Source organism: Anabas testudineus, chromosome 24 (genome assembly GCF_900324465.2).
Source record: "Anabas testudineus chromosome 24, fAnaTes1.2, whole genome shotgun sequence".
In the NCBI taxonomy this organism is placed as follows: Eukaryota; Metazoa; Chordata; class Actinopteri; order Anabantiformes; family Anabantidae; genus Anabas; species Anabas testudineus.
The window spans coordinates 14281296-14309160 of NC_046632.1; the positions used below are offsets into that span (position 1 = coordinate 14281296).

Here is a 27865-nt window from a genome sequence, read left to right on the forward strand (position 1 = left end):
TCATTTTACAGTCTAATCAACCTTTGCCCTTTGATTACATGTACCTCCATATTGGCAAATGATTGACTTGATTCTTACTCAATGGAGCACAGTAGAAACTTTATTGTGGAGATTTATGATCTCATAACTAGTGTACTATCATACGCTTCAGGCACTGTAGAAATAACTTAAAATATTTGGTTACTAGCTACACAGTACCAGGGCGTAGGCAAATGTATTGAATTAGGAGAGGAAAACAATCCGACATGGGTTTTAAAGAAGGACACATCATCTTCCACATTCAAAAGAAAGCTTTAATTAGAAAGTTATATACACACTGTAAAATTAAATTAAACTTTATACAAATATTAAATTACTATCTTCACACCCATTGCCATGTACAGAGGAAAAACCAAAGCTTAAAGCGTTGAAACTAAGAATCAGGATGTGTACTTTTTTTAACCTGTTATTTTTAGGGAAGCAACACCGTACAACAGTGCTTCTGAATGCAAAGTTAATTTAAGTTTCTTTTCTTTTCAATCACATAATATTTTAATGCCTTATAGCAAACGAGAAGCAAAGGAATAGTGAAATATAGATGCTATTAGGTTCATCATCATAATCATCACAGTAGCTGGAAAAGCTAGGACAGAGAAGGACGGACATTCGTTTAGTCGTGTCCACAACAAAAGTAAACTCATTGATAAATACATAAAGACAGTTTTATGCATAGAATAGAAAAGAATAGAGTAAGGCCATTGGGGGGAAAAAGAACATGTTGCAGTATTGTAAAGCAACCAACGCGGAGGCTCAAGATTATACATAAAAACAAAGACCATGTACAAGTCTAAGGCAACATTCTGTTTGCATTAATAATGTAGCCATTGACAGTGACAGACAGCCACGAATGCCAAATAAAACCAAGAACAGAAAATCAAAAATCAGGTTGTTGTTGTTTTTTTTTTTTTAAAGCAGTTTAGCTTGAAAAGTAATTCTCAGGACGTATCCGAGTCATCCTGTTTCCAAGGTGACCAGCTCAGCCACCGAAGCTTTTCATGTGGCAATGAAAACAGACGATGACTTCTAACAAAATAACATGATTCTCTTTTAAATCTGCATTTGCCATTGGAGGGGTGGGTGAGTGTCTGTGCTGGGGGCGGGGTGCTATACAACTAAACTTGTTATTTTACCGCAACCAGTTGCAGTTGTGTCGATAATGCACAAAAGTGGAGAGTCTTTAGTTCAGTGTGAAGGTGGGCGACAGCCTGTTTCTCTAAGGAGACTTGTGTTTGCCAGCCATTCAGCAGAAAAAAGATAAATATTCTAGCTTGAGAGTAGACGAATAATACACACATTGTGTAGTGGACTCAATACCTCTAGTGGCACTGGACTGTTCATGTGACATATTCAACATTGGGATATTTTCCTATGGTGAAAGAGAGGGACATTGTGAAAAGAGTTTCTCGTCTGAACAGAGGCAAATCAGGAAATGACTGTATCAAGGCTTACCATATGAGGATATGTCCTCTCACGCTTAGCTGACACATACACGCACACACACACACACACACGCACAGACACACACACACACACACAGTCAGATTCAGCAACTCAAAGCAAACAGAACCAAACAATAAATACAGAGGAAGAAAATAAAACACAACCTTAAAGATTAGTCATGTTCCCAATCACCATGTTGAAAGACGACCCCTCTCATCAGCTGTCAGACAAATATTTAACGTTATTTCACCCTTTCCTTATACAAGTAAGAAGTGTATCACAGTCCTGGAACCAACCACAACACCAATCAGTCTCACTCATGCAACAGAAGAAGTGCCTTTGAGATACTGTATGCAGCTGGCAACAGAATCGAAAGGAGCAGGTCTTTTTATAGTTGTGATATGGAGCTTCGTAAAATGCTTCACCCTGCTTTTAGGTCAGTTGTGTGAAGTGGTTCTCAATCCCACTAATCCATATGCTGGACGCCAACCGGATACATAGATAGCTAGACAGCGAGACAGAGAGAGTGAGCGAGAGAGAAAGAGAGAGAGAGAGAAAGTGGAGGATTCATGCTTCATTCAGAGAGGGCCACCATGCTGCAACAGCAATGACTCAAAACAACATGCAGCATTCACAAAGAGGGCCACAAAAACCCAGCCGTCACTCACAAGTTTTCAAGTACAGCGGGAAGACGATTCTGTTTCTGAGACCTGCAGTGTCAGGAGCGAACATCAAGTTTATTTTCGTAGCCGCAGTGAATTCAGATGTGTGACGTGTCTCAATTGCTAGAGCCTTCTCAGATGAAGCGTCTGGTAGCGATGTTAATAAAGAGATCTATACCTAGTAGGAGTAGGCGAGTGTATGGTAATACATAGCCTATAGTACACAACCTTGACTCAGTATGTTTGTTTTACTCATATACATAGGATCTACAGGACTTATGCTGAGCTGGTACCACTTGATTTGTCTGGTTTGTCTTTAGTTCGATCCAGTGGTGCTCCATCATTGCTTCTGGTAAAGTTGTATTGGTTGTTGACTTTGCTCTGCATGAGTAGCAGTGGCAGAAGAGGCTGCAATGGGAAATGGCCATAGTTCTAGTCTTTTCTCTGCTGGCTGCTGAGGGGAGTTGGGGGGAAGTAGGTTGACAGCCACAGTCAGTCCGGGTCAGCAGTGAGAGATAGGGAAAGAGGGGCTCTGCTGCTGATGCTGATAGCGGGCTGGCAGACTTCATGCTTCCTTCAACAAGGGAATATCTGCAAAGAATAGAATAGAGAATGACACACGTTATTATTACACATATCATGTATATTATATATATGTATATGTATGTCATAATTTTATAATTATATCATACTTGTTACTCTCAAACAGTCGTATTGCTCTGGCTATAACTGTTAAAGCAACTCTGTGAAATAACACACTCTTTCTTCTTACCATCAGAAAACTCATCTGTAGAGGTAACAGAAAGCAGACTGTGCTGGTCGCTGCTCTCAGAGTCTCTACGAAGGGGTAGAGGGCCTGCGCATGCACCCCTAGGGTGCTCTCTAGCCCATGATGATGATGAAGAGGAGGAGGAAGAGGAGGGAGCCTGATGAACAAGCACTGTCTCTGCATGACGCCGGGACGAGAAGGACGATGAGGTGGATGGGAGACAGAAGTCTAAGTCTCTGTGGTGTCGGGTTCTGCTGGGGCCATGGCCTCCAGTGGCTCCCTGAGGAAGCCCCTCAGAGAGCACAATGGGGACTCGAGATTCTGGAGGAGCTGGTGGAGGTGGGGGAGATGGAGGACGACCAGAAGCACTGCAGGGTCCGCTGCTTCCATAAACAGCCTCTTCATAGGAGGGAAGCGTCACCTGGACACCCTCCACCATGATGGAACTGGCCTGGCCTGAGACTCCCTGTTCCCTCCTGATGGATGGAGAGACAATGTGTGAGACAAAGGGACACACGGAAAGACAAAGTGAATCATGACACTAGGCTCAGATTGATGGGCATGATGTAGTCATGTGTTGCATGCTGCAGCAGAACCTCTGTGTGGAGGTGTTTAATGTTGACTGTACTATCCCTTTATAGCAGGCTGCACTAAACCCTCAGGTCCACTACACAACAGCAAGAGTGCCAATGAGTATTAGATCAAATCATTCTGGCCTTTTAATCACAGAGCCACAGCAGAGCAACTACTGGCTGATTAATCTTTCACACTTTTACTTTCATTTCTCAGGTATTTACTAAGAAATGCAAAACTTGGAAAACTAGTTTCCATCCAAGTGGACATTTTTAAGTGACTAGTTTCGAACCAAACCCTTTCGATAAAAGGTGTGTACACAGAGAGAATTACAAGCAGTATCACCGGTGTTAATCTGTAACATAGGGAGAAGTTGTTTGTGGCACCGATTATAAAAGGGCAGTGTCTTCAAGAGCACACAAAACTGAAGCGTTCAAGAGTTTCTGGCAAATACGTGTTTGTAAGACGTTGAAGGATAATGAAAATATTATTTTCAGCACATTCAACCTCTTTAATAATGTGCAAAACAAAAAGCACACAGACAAAAACAGACATGACCTGGGTCAGGTGGGACAATAAAACATTGTGTTAGGAGAAGTGAGGCCCCAAAGAACGACTGACCTACTTTATTGATATGATCTGGGAAAGTGTTAGTTTTCCCTCTGAACAACTAGGTCCATTAGACATCAACACGAGAATTGAGTCTAAAACACCCCTGTCATCTTTTTCAGGGAAAAAAAGACTTCCATTTTAAACAAAGCAACAATCTGAGGTGATCATTTGTCAGTCTAAATATCATGCATGACACTCAACTCGAAGTATGTTTTTTAAGACTTACATACACATACAGCAAGTAGATGATGGTGTACTCTGTCTTTGGTGGCTTTTATAAGTGACAGCATGAGGTTATCAAATGTCTCAGTACTATGCTCGGTGATTAACTCCTGACACACTAACCGATTAATACAATCTAAATGTTCGGGATGTGAAATGCAGATATGGTAAAGGGCAGAAGACAGTCATGAGTGCGTGCTTATCTTACCTGCTGTGGTGGAAGGACTTGAGTTTTGGCTGTACAAGAACAAAGAGCACCACTAAAAGCAGGATAAGTGCCACAGAACTAGCTGTGGATGCCACAATAGACAGAGCAGGTATACCCAGTGGAGAGTTTGGCTCCTTGTCTGAGGGACATAAGAAGACAGCTGTGAGAATGTGATTCACAGCTTTTTACTGAATAAGGTTACATCTGCTCACAAACAAACACACAGAAGATGAGGTCAAAGACCTTGTGAGAGTCGGCAGCTGATCTGCATTGGACCATCCCACTCGCCGTTCTGGCAGGTGAGAAACTTGTAGTCTCCCTTCAGTGCGTAACCCTCATCACAGAAGTACTCGATGACAGTCTTCTGGATGAGGTGGGGGCAAGGAGATGGGTGACAACGGTAGCCGCCATTCTCTGGTTCAGTAGGGGGTGAACACACTGGAGAGAGACAGAGGCAACAGAGATTCATTACAATCACAATCACAAGTGTTGTGTACAGAAAATATATTTAGCTATAATTGTGTGTGTTTTAAAAACAAAGACTGAAAGAACTTGTTACGCTGCTTGTGTATATGTTTTTGACTCTTGCTCACCACTGCTTCTGACACATTGTGGAGGCGGACTGGACCAGATGCCAGAACTGGTACAAATGATGGTGGTGGGTCCATCTGCAGTGTAGCCAGGCTCACAGCCATAGGTCAGCAGGGTGCCTGGGGGAAAAGATCCCCGGTTAGCTTCTGTCTGGTTCAGCAGGTCTCCATGCTGCACACCGTCTGGCCGCGCACAACCTAAAGACACAGAAACACAGAAAAATAAAGACAATAAATATTAATCAGTGACCTAAATTATAGAACAAGCGGACAGAAGTAAACGATAAAGCTTCTTGATTATGGACTCGTGATCGTTTACTGCTCATATGAGGAACTATCAACTGGGATCCTGAATCATATTTTAACAATGTAATCTAACAAGGTAATTATAAGGCATGCAAGTATACTTAGTAGAGATGAGACTGCCTCTGGCTGGATAGGATATGAAGCAAATTGTGTCATATGTGACCTGGTTCATTAAAGACTACAGTACCAATAATATTTCAAACAAACCCTGTATTTATGATAACTACTCATATTTGTTATGGCTGGTACAATCAGAGTCAAATAGTATTCCAGTGACTCTAGAATTTTAGTATTATACTAATAAAGTGCTGCTGGAATACAGTGCTGTTCTATCATTACTCTGACATAAAGCGTCTGTTGGTCTCCTCTGCAGGCAGCTGCCACTGGGTCAAACAACTTTTCACAGGGAAACTGCCAAGTTGACAGGTTGAGCTGATAATTAAAGCTCAGAGGTATTGTTACTTGAAACTAGGCTGCATTTTACACAGGCATGGGAGAAGCACTGTATCAACATAACAAGTCAGGTGGAGACAGCTATGCCGTGCAGTACAGAAAATATCTCAAGTATCTACAGTGGAATAAATTGTCACAAGGAGCTTCTTATAGATCTAATTTTTCTTGATTATCTCTTGCTCAATAACTGTCTTCATCCCACTCTAGCACTGGATCTGTCTGGCGGTGAGACAGGATCTTCAGTGAGGCTCATTTACTTGGCTCTAATGACAGACCTGAAGCTCTAAACCAGCCAATAAATACAGGCTGTGGCAGAAGACCGAAAGCTAATTGTGCTTTGATCCACTTTCTCATGCTCCATCTATAATGTTACAGTCACGATAGCTTGCTTGAGTCTTGAGTCTTTATGAGTGTTTCATTGCAGTGTGAGAGTAAATTATCTGTTTCTGTGTTGCACTCCAACAGCTCCAAACACTGTCCACACACACAAACATAAACTCATGTTAACTTGCACACATCTTAATCCAGCAGGTCTGACATAACATTGTAACACCTGTGTAAACTGAGGCACGACAGCAGGAGGCTGACTTACTGATTTTATGGACGAACTCTGTTCTGTAAAAATCATAGCTATAGACAAACCAACTGAATTACCACTGATCTGGCTCATCTGTGAAGTGGTTACACAAGAATTTGGGCTTGGCTTCAGCGTGACGTTATCCAATACCAACTAACTAACACAACCCAAATCCCTTTGGGCTATTATACATAAATTAAGTCTTTCATAAGTGAAAGATTTTCATTGTTTTTTGTCTACATCTGATCTGTTTGATTTATACAATAAAACCATACAATGTGCAGTGATTCTCCTATGTAATAAGATACAAACATAGGTAAATTGAAAACACCCCCACAACAAAAAACTTTAATAATGCCATCAATACTAATGAGCATATGGCTCATTATTTCATCCTTGGTTTGAGCATTTATAAAATAAATTAGCCATGGTCTACTGCAGTTCTTATCACTTGCTTGACATAAACAAACACACCAACACTGCAAATAGCCACTTTGTCTTGCCTCTGTGCGTGTTAAGAGATTGAAAGAGAGACTATTTCCACAGCAGTGCCTCTAACATCCTCTTATCTCGGAGGAGAAACGTCGCTCTAAGCTGGCAGCACAAGATTAAATGCAAACACTCAAATGTGTGACGGCCTACTCACTCTCTCAGGCACACATATAAAGCGAGAGAAAACGAAACAAAGACAAAGACAACACCCACAAACAAAGACACTCCCAGAACTAAGTCGTGTGATACCAAAGGGTGTGTTATTAAATTCAGCTGAGGACAGATTTCATAGTAGTGCAAGTGGAACAAAACATGGAGTTACTCCAGGGTTGGGACAGGCCTAGATAGACCTCCAAATAAGTATTATTATAAGTATTTGTTACACTACTGATTATTTACATTACAATTAGAGCCATTATGTAGATTAAAAGCCAAGTGCAAAATATCAAAACCTCAGAATTATAGTTTGTTTAATTCCATAGTTTGGCTGATAGTAGTTTAGCAACATTTGCAGAGACAGCTGCACTGACAGAGATTACCCAGTAATCAGTCATGACAAATAGTCTGGTTTAATGTGTGAAACACAAGCAGAATGGTTGTTTAATAGGACACAACATGCACCTCAGTTTGTGTGTTAGTCATTCTCTCTCAAGCACATCCAAGTTATTGATCTTAGACACATACTATCTGTACACCCACATTTCAGGATGCCATTTGACACAATAACCTGAGCAGTTGTTCGCCGAACTGCTTCAGGGCGACTGAAGGCTCACTGAGGAGGAGATGCTGTTAATGGAGGTGCTAAAGGTGATGAATTGCTGACCCCAGGCCAGGAGGCAGCAGGGAACAAAAAGGCCTTAGGGAGGTGTTTAGAACAATTGCCTTCAGCCAACAGCCACTGCTGAGATCTTTTGTGGAGCACTATAAGGAAGTCAATAGATGTGTAGAAAGCTGATGAGTGTTAATGGGATTCATCACCTTTAGCCTTTGAACTTTGTTCTCATTTGCACCAGTCTCAAAGTACCTGCAATAGACATACTTGATGTAAAAAAAAAAAAAGAAAAGTATAACGCATTCTGTCTATAAGGGACACAATACCCTCATCTATTACAAAATTATTTATACATAACAAATAATGTTTTTTCTTGTAGTTTTAAGCAAATCCCTTCCTGCATTATCATGACGTTAGTTGAAAAAGAACTGCTTACAGTGTCTGGGTTAACCCGGTAAGGGGTCAATTCTAACAGATTCAGTAACACTCAGAGGTCACTGAAGTCAGGTCACTCTAAAACAAATATGGCGCCAATAAATGTCAATAAATTGTACCTTCTCCTTCAGGGTAGGGACGGGACGTCACAGTACCTGATTGGTATTGTGACAGGAGACCTTAATTATCAGGTATACCTTGCTAACTTATAACACACAAACACACAGCGTAATGGTAATGTTGGTTGGAGTAACGTTATGAGCAGCACACAGTTCATGTCATCATTTCATTAGCTTAACAAGTTAACATGAGCGTCTGTGGACGTTATACGTGTAGAATATTGCACAAATTGATGCAACAGATTCAGTTTTGTCCATTTTTAACAAACCAGTTTCAACATGTGTGTTTTCCAATGTTTGTAACTACTGCACTCACACAAGTACTGCTACAAGCCTTTACCTGCCATTTAACACACACAGCCAGGTACATTATTACAGCATGAGGAAAAGTATTTCAGAATTACTGTATCTGTCTTGACATGTTTTAAACCATTAAACATAACACTGTATCTAATTTGACTGTACTAACTGAAACACACAAAAATGTCCATTTTGCACAATAATAATAAACAAATTGACTGATCATCATTAAATTTTAAAGCAACAATGCCATGTATTTTAGTTGTTAACTATTTTAGTGACAAAATATTCAAATAGTTCCAAAAAAACAATCAGTACTTTAATGGATAATGAAAATCATCAAAAAAGCTTTGATTCTTTTTTGCAGCCCCCTCTGTATAATATATTGTACCATAAACTAACATCAACCCCAAATATAGACTAGATAAATGCCCATGAATGCAACTTCCTTGTACACTACACCCTTTGGGAATTCAGCAACTCAAACCTGTGTCAGCTAAAAAATCAAAATAAACAAAAAATAATGAGAAATGTAGAAAAAAAGGTGTAAAACCTCACTGACTAACTTTCCCATGGGATTATACTTGTCAAAGGAAGTGACAGCCTACCTTAGAACAAGGTTGTAATTAGTGTGTGTGTGTGTATGTATATATAGATATATATATATACATACACACACACACACACACACACACCAAAAATGGGAAAAAACAGGAAGATTATTATTCAACAAACGGACAGAAAGAGAAGGTGAAGGGAAAATAAAAAGAAAGGAAGACAGTGCAGAAAAATGCACTGTGGCACTGAGCAATTACAAAGCAAAAAGAGACATGCCTTGGCAGGTCGACGAGTTGTGTGTGTGAGGGAGAGGCTCTGTGCAGCAACAATGGGGAGAACAGGCAGCAACAGTGCATACCACACTGTGGGTTGGGCTAGCACTCACTAAGACATGCTGGTAAAGGAAAGAATAAATGCCTGGTTCAGTACTGAGCGATGCCGGAGTGTTTAAGATATATAACCTCTCTGTTTTCTATTGCCTTTTCAGCCTGGATTGAATATTGGCTTTGAAAACATGGACGGGAAAAAACTGATTAAAGCACTAAGCTATGCCAGAGTGGATTTCAGCACACCATGTTTTGTGCTTATGAAGGGAATGACTCACAGTTAAACACAAGCTGTTCTCCCACTGGTGTCATGTTAAGAGTTTGCTTAAAAGAATGGATTCTGGAGAAATGCTGAAAACAATAAAGACTAAAACAGAATCACAACTGCCTTGTAAAAAGCTAGAGGAAATAGTGTATGGGAAAAACATAAATTTACATTATTCAGTTTTTATTTTGCCACTGAATAGGCGATCACTTCTCAGACCACTTTAATGTTTTGTCTAGACCCACATTACATAACTGTATTGTTTAATGTTAGAATATCAAATTTAATCAAAGGACTGTTATGTGGGTCTGAATTGCTAGCTCCATGTCCGACCCTCCTCCTTTATAGAGATCAACTGCGGTGACATGTAGCTCAGATGGTAGAGCAGTCGAGTCGCTACTCGCTGCGGATAGTAACTGCAGAATGATACAAGCTTTCACATCAGAATCTTCAATGACACCAAAATTTGTTTTAGATTTGTTGCTAGTCACTTTGGAAAGTTGCCATATTTAGCAAGAAAGTTGCTAGGTTGGCAACACTGCTGAAGTCTCTAACAGTACTTCAGCTTTGGTATTTGCCAAGTGAGCATATAAAAAGGTTAAGCTATTAGAACTCACACAAATGTAAGCAGATATAGGCATCTGATGGCTAAAAAGCTGGACAAAAACAGTACTGGGAGGACTGGACCAGGACAGAGCACTTATGATGCTGACTGCTAATCCCAACATTCAGCATCTTAAGGCTGTGTCAAAGGAGACTCAGGCCATGGGGGGTGTTAAAATCCCCAGCCTTGCTCTGATGTGCCTGCCAGGCTGTGAATATCTCCCTTTCTCCATCTGTTACTGATGGCACTCGCCCGCTAAAGTCAGGAGGGGGGTGAATTGAGGAAAACACTGGTGGGAGAAAGACAAGGGTTTTAGCCCTCTTTGCCTAGGCAAATTAAAAATCTAATTATCCTCCATTACAAGCTGGGAGCATTCTAAAGCAGATCAGATACTGATGACTTCTGTGGCCAGCTGTTTGGTTGCTTTATAAAACAATAGAGCCAAAAAAGAGGGTGTGTTTTTCACTCTGTGTGTACGTGCTTGTGTGTCGGGAAGCAGGGGTGCATAAATATATGCCAAGGGGGGGTTCACTGGATAAAGCTAAAGACCGAGGGGATAATGATGCTCTCTTTGGCCTAGTAAATGTGTTTTTGTTCCTTTGTTGGCTTCTCTCCAGACCCTCTGTTGTTGTTGTTTTTGATGATGTTGCTGTCATTTTTGCAACAAGGATGTTTTTGTTTTTTGCCATGTTCCCCTGTCGTGCCTGCTAATCCAAGGAATTTATACTAAGCTGTAGTTATTACAGTGCAGCAAAAAAGACAAAAAACTTAAAAAACAACTTAAAAATGTAAACAGACAACATTAAGCCATTATGGACATTTAGTATTAAGCCCCAAAATTCACACAGACTAGACTGGTGAAGAGTGCACAAAATGAGAAAAAAGGTTTTGTAAACTTTATTATAAATTAATATGGCAGTGAAAGTACCTCAAACATAAATTGGTAATGCAGATGTTAAACTAGAAATTGTTATGCCAGTCACAATGCAAGTGCAAAATATGAGAAGGTGTGTATTTGTGTGTTTCCTGCACTTTCATTCTTCCACACATCAATATCACAGATCAGCTTTCAGTCTGAGATACATCACACTACAAGGTGACAGAACTTGCTACACTGACCCGGGTGGGTGACACAGGACTGTAATGTGGGACTCTTAATGTCTGGGTAAGCGATACTAGCAGTGTCATGTTCTGCTGTGAGTGAGAAGCCGCCATGCTGTAACACCGACAAACACACATAGTGACTCTCCACACATAACAGTTGGGCTCTGACTCAGAGAAAAACAGAAAAAAAAAAAAAAAAAAGCACATTTTGTTGAACAAAGAGAAAGGTTATGGGAAAGAAAATTTGAAAAACAAGATTATAAAAAGATTGACTTGTATTACTGTGTGGTAAAAAGAATGCAGAAGCAGGCTGAAACCTCAAAGCATAAAACCCATTTAAAAAAAAAAAAGAAATCACAATTGTTCCATGTCCAAATCCCTTGGGAAAAGGTGGAGGGAACTAACTGAGGAAGAAAGGAACAAGAGGAACAAGAGGCAGATGGGAAAAGGATGAGGAACAGAGTGGCAGTGTCAGGGAGGGGCTGGCACATTTGTAAAAAAAGCCTGAGTATAAAGACAAAGGCAGACAGGTTACTCACTATGTATATCTAAGCTGCAAGGAGTCCCAAGGCACCTTTGTAAACAGCTGGCTTGTGTTGCTCACTGACATCCTATCTGCATTGTGTGGATGGTTAGGGACGGTGGGGGAGACAAGGGGTATGAGCTGAGCAGTGGGCATTCATTTCATCATGACACTACACCTACAAAGGCCAACTAATGTTCGCATTGTACACTGGTGCCAAAGTCAACAGTGTCATTTCTGCGGTAAACAGGAAATCTGCCAGAAAACATGATTCCAACAGCTATGTGCTTCCAAAAGAACACTTCCAGAGAACTTAGCAAACTACTCGCTACAACCCTTCCTGCAGCTGCAACACACAAACAAGCACACATTCTGTATAAACCCAGGGTGAAGGAAGTCTCTGAACAGACAGAAAACATCCTCCCTCTCCCCACCCATCCTCTCCTGCTGTTGCAATGCATTTAGCAAGCCACGTGTGCTGCCATTGTCCTCACTTAATGAAGGATGGGGCACAGTGACAGATTTAAGTAGCGTGCCTCCAAAAAGGACAACAGACAACTTTGCATTTTAGGGGTTAAATATGCATGAGAGGCCAGTGTGAGTGAGGAAGGGGGGTGGGGGGGGGAGTACCATCATTGTGTGACCCTCTCTCCAACCCCTACAATTGTACAAGCATGCACACACATACGCACACACTTTATGCTCTCGAGTAACAGATGGGAGGATGTTAGCAAAGGCGAACATTGAGCTCCCCCTTCTCTCTCCTGTCACCCTCACTCCCAAGGACAGCTGGGAGGCAGACATTCCTTCTTCTCAGCTTTCAGAGGAAAACAAAAGAGTGTGTGGGACCCCTCCTACACACACGTGCATGTGTTGAGATGCATACACCACCACCCCCACCACCCCGCAACTGTCAATACAACTGTGGGCTGATCATATTTCAGAGGCCCAGGCCTGCCAGCTAGAAGAGATATGAGTGCTGAGTCTGGGACATTTGTTGAAGGTGAAAGTCATGGAGATAATCCAAACCCTGCTTACCAGGGCTGATACGCTGATGTGTTAGTAGTCCTGTACTGCTGGTGAGGGCAGCATAAGTCAGTCAAGAGCTGTAATGGTATGGAAATACTATCCAGAGTGGAAGAACAGGTTCTCCAGACAACACATTGTTACCAGAAACTAAGCAGTCATACTGCAGAGAACAGGAAGAATTATAGGACAAAAATAATGCTTATTTCTGTTATGTTAGCACAGTAGGACAAAGGGTTATGATGATGTATCCCTTTCAGAGACAAAGGCAAAGAAAGAAAGAGATTGTGTCCCACACTTTGAATTAGATTTCCAGTAACTCAACAATGCAGTCATTATAGTCCAACATCCATCATCACTCTAATGAAGCCCAACTGGACTTTCAGATAGCAACTGCTCAAGCAGGTCACCGAGAGAGTGAACAAATGGTAAGCATCAGTAGCCTCTTTAACACATGCAGCCTCCTCTGCTGAGAGAAGCAATATAACAGTTGTTGTCAATGTGTCTCATATTTTCCATAACAGTGGGTTCTTACACGCTAGCAAACAGTGATTTAGCTGGACAGTAAAGACCACTGCAGATTTCATTAGCATACACTATCCAAACATAAAGTAAAGCTGGTCATAGAAAGTACTTGCAAATACTGCATGTAAGTTGCCTTACATTGTTGTTACCATCAGTAAATCCGTTTGGCTATACTGTCAAGTCAAAATAGTCAATCTATCGCCTCATGAACACAACTGTGAGCATATAAACAGCCAGCAATTTCAATTCATACATCGGTGTTCATTAACAAGTGATGCAGTGCATGCAAGTTGTTTACTTTATCAGATGGAACATATTGTGGATGTGGATTAGGGGCAAGAATAATCAAGACATTCATGACTAGATCAGTTCTACTGAAAGAACTAGAAAAGCAATTAGCAACAGACTCTACCAGTATATGTTAGGGACAACTAAACATTACAGAGAAAAAAACAGGAAGATCCCGGGCAGCTATCCATTTGCCTTAAGTAAAAGGCAATTAAGGCATGTCAACACAAGCTTGAGTTCTAAACTTTAATTCTCGTTATGTCACTGTAAAATACCAATGAATTCAAATAGTTTTATGTAATATAGACACCTGATATTTTTACAATAAAATAAGTGCAAAAACTTTACTTAAGCCAAAATATCAGATGACAGGATTTTCAATGTTAGCGCAGTGAGAAAGTTTCTAGCAAACTACTGTTTATCATCATAATACAAAGTACAGTTTATACTGCTGGCTAGACCTCCAATGCTGCAAACAGTTTGTGGATACAAACACAGACGCTGAACTTCCATGATTCAAAGCATGGATGGGACTGTTGCCAACTCCAAGAGCAAGGTACAGACACTTCAGAGTAACCTTTTTCTGTGTGAATAAATAGGTGTGAGAAAGAACAACAAATAAAAAAATGAGCAAATATTGTAATTTAATCACCAAGTCATAATAATGTTGTCTCTTTAGTACTGTTTAACAATTTAATATAAAGACGCAAATGTATAAATTATTCTACTGTCCTACACAAGGATAAATATAGATAAGGCATACAGAGACATGCAGTCTTCTTATAAATCCTGACACAATTATCCAAATGGACTCCACAAAGACGTTCACCATTTGGCTTCTGTTTGTTCCAGAGAGCTGTTTACAGATGATGTAATAAGGACAGAGGGCATTAGAGTGGAGCTAGGCCAACTGGCCAATAAATATCTCAACACTCCATCTAATGAGCTGGTTACAGTTTGAAGGATGGGACTGGACAGTACAAAAGAAAAACTGTAAATAATTAAAATTTGAATGTTAATTACGACATCCTGCTGGCAAAAATAAGACCAAGTCACATACCACACAGTGACAGTAAAAATTCAACTATAACGGTGGTGCTAGTACTGGGGTGAGGATCCAGGCTCAGGCCTTTAACATTAAAACAAACTATTATTTTTAAGAAAGGCATGTAGACCATAACAGTTTCAGGGTTGTTGTTTTAAATCAAACTTTATGCTCCTACTTCTCTCTGGGGGACAATGAACTAGCACTCATGAATTGTAGTGTCATATCCTCTCTTCTCCTTATTTACAATCTCTGTTAAACATCTATTGAACAAGAAATTGCCATATAGGCAGACAGTGATGGAGCAATTTCTACTGAAATACAGACTGTTAAAGAAAAAGAGCTGTATACCACCTCCACCCATGACAACAAGCCACAAGTGCAGCAGGTGAGCACATGTATAGCCCAGCCCATTCCCACAGCTCAAAATCAGCATCAGATTAAATTGTTTAGTTTACTTTATTTTGCTGTCTGTTTTGCTGCTAACACTGACTGTGTATCCTATATGCACTTTTAATTTAGCAAGCTAGCTAGACGTTTTTTTTTCTGCCAAAGCTAAATTTTAGCCAAAGCTCAAACACTAATAACAGCTTGTGGGTATTGCTTTGCAGAATCACCCCATTTGTCTGTCTTGCTACAGCTGCAACATGCTGAGGCATGAACCAATGCACCCTGTACTCCACTGCAGCACATGATAATCATGCTGATAAGTAATATTTTGGAGCTGTTTTTTTCTACACTGAGGGTGTCTTAGGCTAATATGTTTGAATGTTTTGTGAAATCTTTGGTTGCAGTTTTAAGATGCTGCTAAAGCAAAGTCATTTACTGCTTCTACTTCACATTAAAAGCCTTCTACTGGTAAACTAGAGGAAGGTTTTTATTGTGAAGCACCAACAGGAAGTGGAGGTTTACTTGTCACAATACTAACAAACAAATAAACGGCCCTGAGTCTATAGATGTTTTTCTGCACTTCTTGACAGCAAATCAGTTTTAAAATGAGAAATTATGAAAACTACAGAATTAACCTAAAGAATTCAATTTGTCATCAAAAAAGTTACCTTTTACCCTGCCAAACTGTTGTGTAGAAAATCTTTAATCCTCCACCTGCGTCATGGGCTTCGATCATGGTTTCTCATAGTCTGGCACAATGTGGATGTCTCAACCATTGGCAAAGTATATGTGTGTAGGATGTTCAGTGCCTTATGTGTAAGCTTATAACTTGTTTGAACAAGATGCTGCTGTTGACTAACGGTGTGACGAAAAATCAGCCCACACCGTTTCAGTGAGCCTGAATAAAAAAAGGACGCATCAAAGAGGAGGTGAGAGAGAAGGCAAAAAGATAGGATAAATGAAGAAAACGGGAAACAGAACAGAGACAAACATGAAAGCGACGAGCACAAACATTTATTTTGGCACGATTTTGAGGAGACAGCTTGACAATAAAATGCAAAAACTAAAAACCACAATTAAGAAAGTTAGACAGTACAAAGATGTTAAGAAAAGCAAAATGAAAGCAAAGACAAGACGCAAAGAAAAAGAATGAATGAACACTGAAACAAAGAACATTAGCAAAAGCAACAGAAGACAGGAGAAACTGGGGGATATATTTAGCAGCTCATTAGTCAGAGATGTCCTCTACTCAGCAGGCTGGTCCCTCAGATGAGGCCCTTTGGAAATCATTATGACTGCCTGCTGCTTCAGACAACCACACACATTTTGGTGGAAAACAATTTCCAAACTGCCTCCCCACTCCCGAGCCTTAATGTAGCTTCAAAATAATCCTCAAGTTCTGGAGAGAGCTCAAAAAACAAAGGTTTGAACAATGCGGTGTGATGTAGTGTTTTTAGTAGGTGTGTAGTTTTTTATATTACAATCAGTGCATTAGCAATAAACATAGACAAAAATGACAGTGTGATTATACATACAGCTCCAGGTAGTCTTAACACTTTTTGTACCTTATCAGATTTGACCGTTGATGTGCCTGTTGCTGCCAGTGCCAACACTCCCTGCTTCAACATTCATTAACCTTTGATAAACCGTGCTAGACCGAAATAAAAAATAACATTACTTTCGACACAAATGAAAATCCTATGATAAGCTTAGCGATTGAAGACGATGAGAAAGCTGACTTGCTAACAATAATCATGGCCATCAGGGATCTTCACAAAGTAATGGAACTGTCTGGACAACTGTTTAAAATGAACAAAACGGTCTTGTATTGCTCCTCTACACTGCAATATATGTTTCCACAGAGTACTTTTCTGTCTGGCAAAGTGTTTAAAGTTTCCCTTTGGGGCATCATTGGATGGGAGAGCTGTTAAATGACACAGGGTGAGAGCAGAGAGTGATGGCTCAAGTGATAAACACACAGGTAATGAAAGTGAAAGGCTGATGGATTTGACCAGACGTCTGCTAATGGGCTCCAGTCTCACCTGGCTAATGGCTAAAGAAAGAAAAAAAAAAACATCATAGAAAAGGGGCTGTGCTATGTTCAATAAACTCAAAACTCAAAAACACACAGTTATGTTTTACTATACTTTGTCAGGACACTCACTGACATAATGCATTCCCTAGCCCTTACCCTAACCATCACAACTAGACTTATAAACCTAAACTTTATCATTAGCCTAACATTAGCCTAACCCTAATCAAAACCTGACCTTAACTTGGGAGTACAGGCTAAAATGCCATTCCAAGAACAAAATGTTCTCACAAGAATAGTATCTGAACAAATTCTGTCGACACAGGAAAATAAAGACATGCTCAAGCACACACAGATACGTAGTTAGTTAGCAGTTCTAATTGCAGACTGATGATCTAGTGGAGCTGCAGCCTGTAGTGGTTAAGTCTGTGGCTTCCAACACCCCCTAAAAGCCCTCTTTGTTCTCATGTTTCAGAAAGGAGCCAGTAGTCAACATATTGCTTTACTCTTGGGCTGCTGGCAAACTGCCTTGCTAACAGGACTTCAGGGGACTATTTCAAACAGTTAATTGCACAGGACCCATTGTTTCCCTCTCTCAGGTTGCACTGTTTGTAAACCCAGCCTATCTAACAAACATTCTGAGAGGAATAGAAGCAAACAGCATGCAAGCAAACTCACACACTGAGATTTCTTTGCACACACACATTACATTTTGTTTAGTTTCAGACAGCAACAAGTTTCAAAGACTACAGCTGTTTGATGCCATAAGTAGGGCATGGCTCATTCAGATATTTTCCTCTGTGGTCACAGCAATGACGCTATGCTAGCCACTGAGGTCTACTCTGTTATTAAAGAAAAAGGGAGTTGTCGAGTTTCTTCTTTAGCAACTCCATGTTTGAGAAAACATCCTCATATCCTTGGATTGGTTCTACACATTCATTCAAGAACTGCCAAAACAAATGCATACATCTTTGCAATAAGCTTTCATTGGGCTGAGAAAAAATTATTCTACCCAAGAATGTAGAATAGTTAGTAAAAATCTAAACTTGGTATAAGTAGGAAAGGCTGCTCTCTACTCCCTCTCTTGCTCTCCTCCCCTTTCCCCCTACACTCTTCTTTATCCCATGACTCCACTTTTCTACGGGGAAAGCCATTTCCCGTTCCCACACATGAACATACATAAATGTCAACACCACAGAGAACACAGCAGGCTTGTTTGTGGGAGACTTCTGGTTCTTGCTGGCACTTTAATGTGCAGCTTTAACTCAGCTTTAGAAGACAATGGGTTTTTGAGGGTACTGTTTGTCTATTTGACTGGTCCCACAAAGATGGCGCATCTTCTTGCCAGCTAACATATAACACTGTTGTAGCTGAAGCACATTGTGTGACCATGTGAATAGACCCTTTGGCTTCCAAACTTCCCATCTTTACTCTTTAAGTTGTGACTCACTGTCTAGGCCCACTTCCTCTGAAATTAACTACAAAGGCTAACTGTAAGGAACTGACCATATTAGAAACTAACCTCTGTGCAGTGATCATTAGTGGGATGTCACATCCTCAAAAGAAATCTGCACTGCACCCTGAAAATCCTCCCAACTGATGCCATACATATATGTATAAATATATAACACACATGTGCAAGCACATTTGTTTATTGACACCCTGCTAGAATGCAGAGGATGTTTTGTTTATCATGTGTCTACTTCTGAAAAAATGTCCTAATCATACACACAAATTTAATCAAATACCATATTCACAAAAACAAATTTTTGTTATTTACATTAGTTCAACCAATACCCTGGGTGTATATCTTGTTTAGTCAACAGCACAACACATCAATGACAGATCTAAAAACATGACTTGGACTGTGATTGGTGCTAAAAATACCTGCAACCAAAGACATTACAACTACTTCCTACAGACCTTTCTACAAGTAATAAAGAAACTGAAGGGTGAGTAAAGAACACCAACACTTTTACTGTCTAATGGCCTATCTCTCCATCTAACTTCCCTTCATTGAAATGCCAAAATAAACAATATTTAGAAAATGACAAAATATGACACACATAGACCTCCACGAACAAAAATAGAGGCTTGATACGGCTCTGTGCTGTATTCTGGTCTCTATGGTTTGAAGGTTTTGGTCTAGTATGCAAACTGCTATACAGTATACTTTTTTGTTTTTACTAATTTATATATTCATACAGCTCACTGCCATTTGTGTGGCTGTAATAGCTTGTCAGCAGTGATGAAATTTCATATTCATAAACATTTCCATAGCAATCTCTATCCCTGGTGAGCAGGGGAGAGGAGAGGGGGCAGTGAAAAGAAAACCTTAAAAATATATCTTTAAAGCTGTAACATTAGTGCCTAAACTGTATAGTAATATGTTTAATTATAGATTACATTTCAAAACATTCCTTCTTTTTTGGTACTGTAAATGTGGTTACATCTTTGCGAATGTACAACATACATTTAGAGTGTTTATGTATGTATATATTTATATGCAACTTTCTTTGCGCTATCCTTCCCTTTTACATGTGATGGTATAAATATTTTAACTAATAATACTTTTCCTGAATAGGATATGCTAAAAAGATAATCATATATCTGAAACACTGTACTCTGTGTATAAACTTTTTATTTTCTATGTATTTACTGTTATTGTATATATTTTATCTTGTATTTATTCAACGAAAGGGTTAAATGTTAAGTGCTACGCCATTCGGAAGATCCAGAAATACTGGCCTGTGAGTCAGCTTTAATACTGTCATATGTGCTATAAGGAAGTAATTATGCTATAATTATGCTAGAAATACTCAGCTATGACAACACTTCAACATAACCTTTGTATTGTCAACCACCTAGATGTCATTTTCCATGACATCAATGTAAACTTGGTGTATTTCATAAAAACAGTGTTAATATGAAAACAGAACGAATTAGCAACTCACAAAACAGTAGAGCTAGAAAGATTTCATAGTTCGTAAATCTGTCTTTGTAGAATCTAATTGAAAATAGTCTTAGGAGTATGAAGAACTATCAGTCATTTTCCCCATCAACTGAGTGAAAATAAATTTTTGGGTACACATTTTTCTCTGCGTAATACAAGTGTCATGAACAATGACAATGCAGTATCTTTTGATACAATGACTGGGTACATCCGTACACGGAGCATAGCATCCACAAATAATGCGGAGTAGTGTGTATCAAACAAAAACACTGCATGGCGCACATACACACACAGATATACAGTATACAGAACACGTGGGCTGGGGATTTGAGGACACATTTTCCTTGTTTTTCATAGACATTGTATGTGTAAGAGTGTATTGGATGTAGAACGTGAGCATAATACCAACCCCTCTAGGCACAACATGACTCGTGTGTTACATAAGACAGAGAGACGGAGGATACACTTGGGATCAGTAGTGCCCTGCTCCCTTGAACATCCCTTCATCTCTGTCTCTTACTAATCTTTCTGTTGCCGTTTCTCATACTCATATACACATTTATTTATTTAATGCCTTTATGAATTTATTTAAAGACAGAAAATAAATCAGTGCTTTAAAAACATCCCTGAGCCTTGAAACACACACACACACACACACACACACACACACACACACACACACACACACACACACACACAGTCTGCCTGCTCTCTGTGGTAAAGACATCTGGCACATTTCACAAGCTGGCTATGTGTGGGGCAGTGTGTGTGAGTGTGTGTAGGCAGTGCGTGTGTGGAGGCAGTGTGTGTGCTTATGAGGGGGAGGGGACTGGAACATTGGAGGGATGAAGTAGAAGAAAAAGTTGGCACAAGTGGAGGGGTTCAGTGAGTCCACACTATCAATAGTGTGTTCCTTCAGAAGAAGCAAAGCTCTGGTTCTGCAGTGATTGATAAATTCCTGTTTTATTAATGTTAGCTGTAACGCGTGTGTGTGAGAATCAAATTTTCAAATCAAATCAGTTTAATACTAAAACCCAATAGCTCACATTCAAAGATAAGAATCTAAGATACATAAAGCTGCCTGTGCTAAAAGCTCTCAGAGGCTGTCATAGTTGATTAAAACCTTATGACAGCAATCTGACCGCAAACAACATAATCTTTCTTTCACTCAATAACAGAGAAAAACTGTTGTGACTCATTTAGCAGAGCAACCTGACCGACCTGAGGGTAAAGGAAGCTATTTCAACAAACTGGCCTACGAGATAACCTCAATCAATTCACAAGAGAGATGCTGATGTGGCAGCTCAGTGGATGTGTATCATGTGGCAGCAGAGACAAAAGTGTGTATGTGTCTATGTCTTACCTGATGCATGACCATGAGGGAGAAGGGCGAAGAGGAGGAGAACTGCTAAGGCAGCCAGCCTGTTGGCTAGTGAGGAGGAGGAGATGGAGGAAGAAGAAGAAGAAGAGGACAGGGCTCTCGTATGAAACGCTACCATTCCATCACACATCTTTTCCTCCAGCAACCAGCGAGAGTCCTCTATGGCTTAACCTGTCCAGGCCACATACAGAGGAAGGGATAGAGAGGGGGAGGGAGAAAGCGGATTACTATCAACATTCAGTCAGGATTACGTAACCTAAAGCAACACAGACATGAGGGAACAAAGACAAAAAGTGATATTAAGACAGGAAGAGAAACAGTCGTCTCTGCACGTCATCATTCAGCATTTGGTTTACTGATAATAACCACACATAGACCACATGTACTTCCTGTTTTCATGGGTTAGCTCTTCAAACTGCATCCTACTATTTAAATCATCACTAAACATCCCTCTAGTCAGACAGACTCTCGTCTTTAAAAACCTTAAGCGGCAGGAGCATCAGTAGAGTTCCTCTCATCTCCAACTCTTGGCTCTGCCTTGGCCAAGATCTAACTACATATACCAGCCATTACACTCTGCTGTAGATGATGTAACAGGGAAAGAGATCCCTACTGCTTGTGAGGTAACAGCATTAGAGGGAGAGATGCTAAATGTGCTTGAGACAGAGTGAGGGCAAAAAGAAAACAGCCATTAAAATCACAACCTTTGCAAAAATCCTGATGGTTAGAAGAGATGCAGTTCATTTGAACTCTTCATCATAAATTAAGTAATATTTCAACAAGTTAATGACTAGGCATTTACATTGTTGGCTAATGTCTTGCTCACAAAAACTAAAATATTAGTATGTTTGATTATAAATGTGCACACAAATATTTTTAATCAAGTTCTTCTTAAATTTAGTTATAAATAATCTTGATGATGAACAGATGCTAGAGCACGGTCTGCTCATCTGTGATGCTAGTCTGCCATATGCTGCAGATTGTTTTCTGCAATAAAATTATGTAAAAATAAGACAATTACATCAGGTGCTACTTTCTCAAATATCTTGTGTACTTTTGAAATTGCTCATATGGTCAACATGCCGTAAAAGCTGATGAGTGACAATCATCTAAGTTTTTTTCTTCCTTTAAGTAGTATCTGTGTTGTAAATGTTTGCATAGCACTTCACGCAAAATCAAATGCTGTATTTCTAGAACAGCTGTAAGACAGCAAAGAAAAGTGGAGGAGAGATAAAGAGCCATTATAAGGCACCTTTAATTGGGATGGAAAACAATCAGATGCATATACACACTAATTCTCTTGTCACAAAGCTCTTTCCATTATACCAACTTAACTAACTTCCTACAAACATTTGTTGGTTGATTGGGGGCATACAATGAGACGTACATTATCATTAATGTAAATGAGATGCAGGTGCACACTGTATCGGCTGTGTTGCTTTAGAGAGACTGGAATGCATTTTGTTGGAAACTCACTGGCTGGTAGGCTGCATATCCTTATGACAGGGCAAAGGCGCTATTACACTTGCACAAGGCTGCTGAGCTAATGGCTACAGTAATGGCGTGACTGCACTTTAGAGCTGCAAATTAAACTGCAGACCGGCTGTAGAGCCACTCATGCTGCCACATTTAGGACCTAGAGATAATGTGGACAGAAGTAATTGTAAATATATAAGCACATGGCTGGTCAACAGCATACACAATCCATGGGTGAATCCACTGGTCTGCATCAGGACTAATACAGGCTTAACTAAGTAGATCAGCTAGCACCCAGGCATGACAGACACACATTAAAAATTTCTTAGTCATATAAAATTTACATTTTCTTCTAGAACAGTGGTCCTGAAATGGTGAACTCTGGTCCAGATGTGAAATATTGATCAAATATTATTTTACATTGCCAACCCTTAGCTTGACAGTATAATTATAAATAATTACAAAAATTAAACACACTTTAAAAAAAAAAAAAACAGGAAAAAAAACATCCGTTGGACCACCATGTGTCTGGAGCTCCAAAAATTCTGTAATACAGCTTTGGCATATTTTATGTGAGTGCCAGTACATCCACATTAGAGTGCCCTGCACTAGGCTACATTTCAAGTCAGCAAAAATCCAGATCATTTAAATTGGCAGAAACCCTTTAGAATACACAAAGAGCAAGGCACCCTACTGCCTGCCACCTTTTTGATGCCTCCAAGCAGGATGGAGCAGTACTTGCATTTGGCACAACCCAGTGGGACAGAGTGACGTCAGTTGGTTTTGGCCGGACAGCTTGGGTACTGCATTGAGCCAAAGGGCAGACAGTCAGTAGCACATGCAGGGAACCTTGGCCAGCTATTTGATCCATAGATGGTTTTGCGTTTGTCAATGTTGTCAGTGCACTGCTGCAAAGGCCTAGGTTATAAATAGCTGTTACGTTTATTTAGATAATGTTTGTATAAGATGAGTATCAAAGAAATATCAAGGATAAAAAAAATCAAAGCCATTTTATATCAAGGCTTTAAGACTTGTTGGGCTGTAAATAAATTCTTGAAATATCATTTATTATGCAGAACTGACCTACTGAGAGAACTGAGGGCCAGGTATTGACCAACCTGTATGTTTGCAGAATAAAAGCTTAAGCAGAATTAGCTTAACTGTTTTTACAACAAAAGCATCGGAGAAAGAAGAAAGTCATTTACTCCAAGTTAACACAAAATACAGCATCACAATTAAATTCAACAAGATAGCTTAGAGCCTTATATGATTTTTTTTTTTTTTGCTGATGTCTTCATGTACTGACTTTATATTCCTGCACTGATTTGATTAATAACACAGCAGGCAGTTTGACAGCGAAAGCAGAGAAATACTTCAAGTTTAAATGTCAACTTTCCAACCTTGAAACAATGTGAGCCTCCTGTCAGACACCAGCAAAGACGTTCAGCATAGCGCATTACATGCAGCCCTATTAAACTTCTAAAGACTTAACTTTGTTTCCTGGAACATTTTTTTTTATCAAACCACATAAATAAACACATCCTGCTTGCAGTCACACACAGACAAGTACGAATGTAAATCTAATAATGGCAAGGGAGTTGTACAGTACGGGAGTGTATGTTTAAATAGCTTGCTGTATTACAAAGTCATTTCCAATGACTGACAGTTTAAATATCAACACAGAATGACTATCTTAAATGATACTGATGCCCACTTAATGGGATAAAGAACAAACAATTTAAACTGGATGCAGCTACACAAAGCAGAACTATAGAAAATGTTATCTGACAGACATACTGACCAAATATAATAAAAACACAGATGTGGAAGTATGAGGACAGAGAAGAATGGCACCTTTAAGTAGAAATTAAAACCACAACAATGGTGATCACAAGTTTTCCACTGTACAAAGCTGTGCTGTTGCCATCATTGTCAACATTAGTCCTATTTTTGTACATAATGATGCTTAATCAAGAAAATGATAACCCTTATTCTTGATATTTGGTAATAATCTATCTCTTGTTTAAAATGTGACAAATAAAAGGTCAAATTAGCTGATTAATCAGCTGAAGTTACATGATGCCAATCATGGTACTTGCAGCTTTTTGCGTTTGTGGATTTAACGTTGATCTGTTTCATACTGCTGCAAACTGAATTGCTTTGTTTTTTGTGGGATAAGTAAGCCCATTTAAAACACAAACCAGGCAGTTCTGAATAAAACCTCTAAAATTAGCAATGCTATTTGTAAATTGTCTACATCGTGTTTCAACCTCCCCCCCGTAAAGAGGAAGCTTTTACAGCATTAATACGTTGTCTGTTTTGTCCTCCACTTCAGACACCAGTGAGACAACATCCAGCCAGCAGGCTGCTACTGCAGTTTTTCAGCTGCCCGGGGCTCCTGGAATGCAAAGGGAGCCAAGGAGTGCAGCAGCCCAGGCATGTGTCTGGGAACAGAGAGCACTCAGTGTGCCAAAGAAACAGCCAAGGGGAGATTTCCACTCGATAGGCCCTAATGCTATTGCTAGTGGTAGAGTCAGCCTGGGCCTGCGGAAGGAGCCCAGAGATGGGCTCTGCATGGCCACACAGAAAGGACTCTTTGTTATTAAGTATTATGTAGTGTTAAGCCCACAGTGCCTGAGCATCCTGCTGTACTGCTGCAAGGAAACAGAAGATAGAGAACTGAAAAAAGAGAACATTAAGAGAGTAAGACGAGATGCAAATAAAAGGGGAAACGTACTAAAAATGAGAAAAGCACTGTTATTATATTATGTTGACAGTGGTGAACGTCTGGAAATCTGAAAACGGGACTGAAGCCAAACAGTGTTCTTATCTTTACTCACAAGATGTTTTCTCTAAGCTATGTTGTCAAACAAAAAAAAGCCTCTGAACACTGCACTGGAAATCATAAAACCCACTGCAGTTCCACAATGTGTTTTAAATTGAGAACCATTAAAGCTGCACATTGTATATCTGCTAGTTAGCCTCTGAAAGCCAGAGAGTGTACAATGTGTAAAAACAAAACAAGTCAATCCCAACAATGGGAGTTAAACAAGTGATTGTAACAATTCATATATTAAACTCAGTTCAGTAAAGCGTCTGAATCAAACCATAAAAGTAGAATTCTGTCAAGACAGACAATAGGCACTTAACACAAACATTAGGTATTGCTAAACATTTAGAATAACATACTGTTAGTGTGAATTAGATTTGATGAGAGTTGTAGAATTAAAAGCATTACAAATATCAGGAAATATCCCTAAAAACAACATGTGATCACATAGGCTGATTGTCTTGGAACAAAGCAGAGTAATGTATTGTTTGGTCAGTAAACATTACTTTTACTGACATTGGGTTTATAATCATGGGAACGGAATTCGCTCACAACAGTGATAATTCTGTTGAAAAGAAACAATTACACATCTATAAGTGGGCAATATGGGTAAACTGCATTCTAGTATAGTTTGTCAGGGGACCTCAATCATAGAAAATCTATTGGGAAATTGTTAAAAATAAATTTATACTGTAATATGATATATTATCATACTATCCACACGAAGTCTCACATGATAATTTGATCAAAACATTAATCAGCCTGTTACCCATAATAAATATATAATATAATAATAAAGTTTGATCCCAGTTCTCCATTATAACAATAAAAAAAAACACCTGACATCTGGACTTCCCTGTCCTTTACTTTTACAAGTGTCACGTCTTAACCAATCCTGCTGACACGAAACGAGAAGAACTTTTACTCGAACAGAAGGTGAGAGAGTGGGAAATTACAACGTTGGTGATATCTGAGGGAAAGAAACCCCTAAAAAATGCAATAATGTGTTGAGTGTGTGGTGTTTCAGACGTGGTGAGCTGCCTTCGCAGCAGCTCTAATGCAGTCACACGCTCCAACACGTGCAACTGTACTGTGAGCTATTTAAACAAAGAGTGTGGTGGACTGCCAGCAACACACACACACACACACACACACACACACACACAGCGACAGACAAAAACAAAGACAAAACCAAAGCAACCCCGTTACAACAAAGTAGTACCGCCACACACACCACTGACAGACATGTGTCCATGTATTCTTCCATTTATACACCGTGTAGAATTTGGACATTTTGATGGGAGCTTTTGTATGAGCTCTTGTTCCGCTGGCGTTCACGGGACCATAATGTACTGTAATACAGCAGAAATACAGCTGGTACAAGTAGCGAGGGCAGCCGGTTTTCTGTTTTACCAAACCTGTGAGCACTATCTAAGCTGAAATAATAACATTTAGCTAACTAAATCCACCTGAATACAGTAGCTAGTTAACGTTAACATTGCGTTTAAGTTAGCTACATACATTACCGTTGGCCTAACAACACAGTTTAACTGACAACACATAAAATTGACAACTCATCCCTCACTTTGATTGGTAAGTAAACCTAGCGTTTGAACCATTTTTGTTGTTTATAATTATGCCACTAACAAATAGTGACGGGCGGACGGAGAGAGACAGGGGGAGAACAAAATATCTCGTAACCAAGTGGCCTATGTGAGCTTAACGTTAGCTGGCGAAAAACACACACTCACCGACGTTAAGGTTAAAAGCAGCGCGCCCTCCTCTCTCTCGGTCAGAGTCGAGGCATTCACGGTTCTGTTAAGGGCGGCACCCGAGCCGGAAAGTGGTGAAATAATATAAAAATAAAAGGTTTTCGTCGTGTAGTTCCGTAATGGCTCCGCCGCTCGTCGCCAGCTCCTTTCTGTGAGGTGAGCGGAAGCTCCAGCAGCTGCCTCGGTCTCGCGCGGTCT

At 39.8% G+C, this 27865-nt stretch overlaps 1 protein-coding gene across 1 annotated transcript; it reads right to left on the minus strand.

Moving 5' to 3' along the window:
* Positions 1-272: 272 nt before the first annotated feature.
* Positions 273-27847, minus strand: susd6 (sushi domain containing 6). The gene is made up of 7 exons (XM_026341238.1): positions 27647-27847; positions 21572-21760; positions 5119-5313; positions 4769-4963; positions 4526-4664; positions 2914-3386; positions 273-2732 (listed from the first exon to the last, which is right to left on the minus strand). Exons 2-7 carry the CDS (start codon positions 21717-21719, stop codon positions 2707-2709), a joined length of 1176 nt encoding a protein of 391 aa, XP_026197023.1. The 5' UTR covers positions 21720-21760; positions 27647-27847; the 3' UTR covers positions 273-2706.
* Positions 27848-27865: the final 18 nt, after the last annotated feature.

Bases quoted from the DNA above. Each gene is read 5' to 3' on its own strand.
- susd6 (XM_026341238.1), bottom strand. From the start codon at position 21,719: ATGTGTGATGGAATGGTAGCGTTTCATACGAGAGCCCTGTCCTCTTCT. The intron at 4,964-5,118 runs GTGAGCAAGAGT...GTCTCTCTCCAG, and splicing joins ACAATGTGTCAGAAGCAGTG to TGTGTTCACCCCCTACTGAA. The intron at 3,387-4,525 runs GTAAGATAAGCA...TCCATCCATCAG, and splicing joins AAGTCCTTCCACCACAGCAG to GAGGGAACAGGGAGTCTCAG.